This window comes from Micromesistius poutassou (assembly GCF_964030765.1).
Source record: "Micromesistius poutassou genome assembly, chromosome: 6".
NCBI classification, from domain to species: domain Eukaryota; kingdom Metazoa; phylum Chordata; class Actinopteri; order Gadiformes; family Gadidae; genus Micromesistius; species Micromesistius poutassou.
Window position 1 is genome coordinate 11080169 of NC_140276.1, and position 3237 is coordinate 11083405.

A 3237-nucleotide genomic window follows, 5' to 3' on the forward strand; every position below is an offset into this window, starting at 1 on the left:
GAGAGGAGGGGAAAAAAAAGAGAAAAAGCGTAACGCGATACACGCTGAAGCAGCCGATCTAGATATAGAGGACTCCATGGAGGTCCTGGTTTAATGGAAGCACCGATCTTTAAGTCCCTTCTCTTCTTCCCATTCTTAATCTCCAAAAATCCACCACTTTTCTGATGCCCGACTCATGGAATAAAGTTTACTTTTAAATAATTTTTCCCACTTAGGTTAAGATATATGAACATTTTACAGTGCTGAATGTGGCACACGTTCTCTCTCACAGACACACACAGACACACACACACACACACACACACACACACTCTTTGATTTTCCCAATTTTCTTGTGTACCTTTCATAGTAATAAGTAACTTAATGACCCAAAATGACCCTTCCAGTAAATATCTGAACAAACACAACCCAAACCCTTATATGTGCGAACCCCCTCCCCTTGCCACCCATAACCCCCAACGCCTCACCTGCCTCACGCTGATCTCCTCATAAATATATTGCCACATTCATATTTCATGCATGTTACTGCATTGCTATTGCACTGGTCCAGATTGCTGAATAAATAAATAAATAAATACTATTACGAGGTAACTTGGTGGAGAGAGAAAGAGAGATGGGGGGAGGGGTCAACAGATATACAAAATGGAGGACCACTGATTTCTGAAACATGCTTCTGAGACCGCCTGTATAAAGTATGTGCGTGTGCGTGTGTTTACTGCCCGCATGTGTGTTTGTCTGTGTGTGTGAGTGTGTGTTCTGCCTGCATAGATGTGCGCTGCCAGCAAGTGTGTGTGTGGATGTGCGCTGCATAAACATACTCATCTGTACCCCCCCCCCGATGGACTGCTATGGAGTCGGCTTAAGGTGCACAACTGACATTGTTTACTTGCAACCTGACCCCTTTACGTGGTCTTGCACTGACCTTGCTGTGGTTTGAAGGTGTACAAAATGGTGTTCTAGTTTTCATTTTTTTCTGCGATTGTCCTTCCTGTTTCGACCACTAAGCGATTGTTCACCGGGGAACCAAAAGGGAACGCCAGGTTTGGCTTCTCCGGTTGGCATCTCTGGGGGCTATGGTTACCCAGAATTCCCTTTGCATATGAACGCAGACTCTGGAAATAAATGTGTTGTTGCAGAAGCATTTTTCAGTAGGTAACACGGACCAGGGAGACGGCGAGGGGAGGAAGAGGAGGGGAGGGAGGATGAAGAACAAGGGCAAAATGACTTGTTCTATGAAACGTGTTATATTTCTCTCTCTCCTGTTCTCTCTCTCCTGTTCTGTCTCCTCTCTATCTCCCACTCTCTGTCTTGTATCTTGCTCTCTCCCCCTCCGTCTCTCTCCCTCCCTCTCTCCGTCCCTCCCTCTTTCTCACGTCCTACTCTCCAACCCCCTCCGCCCACCGTTCTGTGTGTGTGTCACTCCCCTCCCCTCTCCACTCCCCTGTATCCCCTCATCATGTCATCGTGTGGACGTCCGTACTGCGGATGATCTTGTAGATGATCCAGTAGAAGATGTTGAAGATGAGGAAGACGAGGGGGAAGGCCACGCGCGACACCGTGTCGATGCGCTTGGCGCGGCTCACAAACAGCTTCTTCATCTCCTCCACCGTCTTCTCGGGCGGCCCACCGCCGCCGCCGCCGCCGCCGCCCCCGCCGCCGCCGCCGGCCGCGCCGGTCGCTGGCGCGTTGTTGTTGTTGCCCTTGATGGCCATGCCGTCCTTGGTCTGCAGGCAGGCGGGGCCCATGCCGTAGCCGGCGAAGCTGAACCGTCCCTCTCCAGTTTCGTCCTCCTGTGGAGAGAAGAGAGAGAGAGAGAGAGAGAACTTAATATAATTGGCTGATTCTTTGATTCCCTCACTCTCCACCTCAAGCTGGTGGGTGGTGAGCGTTCCGGCGCCGATCGGCTGCCGTGCATCACCCAAGTGGGTGCTACACATTGGCGGTGGTTAGTGAGGTCCCCCCCCCCTTCACTGTAAAGCGTCTTTGAGTGTCTAGAGCGCTATATCAATTAAATAATTCTACTTCTTCTTCTACTTAAGCCCCTTTTACACAATATCCTGCAACATTGCTGTAAAGAAGTTCCGGCATTATGCTGACTTTGAGAAATTTCGACGCCACTGATGGAGATGTTAACAAGTTTCTTCCTCAGAGGTGTTTAAATCCCCCTGAAGCGGGTCACAACAATAACACCACCACCATCCAAAGGTCAACTATGTCCCACCATGCCGGTTCACCCCTTTTACACAGATGTCAATATGGCTGCGTTACTAATTCTGCTGCTCTCTCCACGCGGAACAACTAGCAATGAATGCATGCTTTAAACAAGGTGGATTATTGCTGCAACATTCCGCATGAACAGGCTATGTAAAAGGTGTTTAACTCAAGTAATTCACATGTCTCTCAGTTACCATAGAGAGAGTGACTTAGTCTGGGAGAAAATAGGCTATAGAGTCAATTCTAGCCAACTGTCAATCAAATGGAATGTATATTTATGAACACAAAACCACAATGTGTGTCCAGACATGATACAATCCAAAATTCATAATAACATGCCATGGCATCACAGTGCCACAAACAATTAACCTATTGAAGAAGAGGGTAATTGACATTCACCAACGTGTGTGTGTGAGTGTGTATGTGTGTGTGTGTGTGTGCGTTTGTTTGTGTGTATGGGCACTTGTGTCCGTGTGTGTGTGTGTGTGTGTCTGTATGTAGACAGTAACAACACATGCAGGGTCTTAGATCAGAGAACCGTAGGCGAGGTCCAGGTCGTCTCACTGTCCACAACAGACACTGGCTTCCAGTTTCCACCGAACCACACTAACACTAGCCAATCCAAAATCCACATTAGTAAATGTGCTTAATCAAGGCCTTTCTGTGTGTGTGTGTGTGTGTGTGTGAGATAAAGAATAAAGTAGAGTGTATGAGTATGTTTTTGTGTGTGTGTTTGTGTGTTTGTATGTATGCGTGTGAGAGGTTTGTGTGTGTGTGTGTGTGCGTGTGCGTGTGCGTGTGCGTGTGTGTGTGTATGAGTACTTGTGTGTGTTTGTGTGTGTGCAGCAGCAATCCAATTTTAGCACTCCTGGCCCGGTTCTGTCCTTGTCTTCAAGCAATCTCATCTATAACACACACGAACATACACACACACACACACACACACACACACACACACACATGCCTCTCTCAAAGTCAGTGAAATATGTGTATATATGTATGCCTGTGCTTGTGTGTGTGTTC

The 3237-nt window shown here is 47.7% G+C and overlaps 1 protein-coding gene across 1 annotated transcript in view; it reads right to left on the reverse strand.

The window, feature by feature from the left end:
- Nucleotides 1-1454: 1454 nt before the first annotated feature.
- Nucleotides 1455-3237, reverse strand: part of glra1 (glycine receptor, alpha 1) — a gene marked incomplete at both ends in the record, with an annotated part of 60585 nt that continues 58802 nt past the window's right edge. The window contains 1 exon segment of the mRNA XM_084469173.1: nucleotides 1455-1790. Within this exon segment, the coding sequence (XP_084325299.1) occupies nucleotides 1455-1790 (336 nt within the window).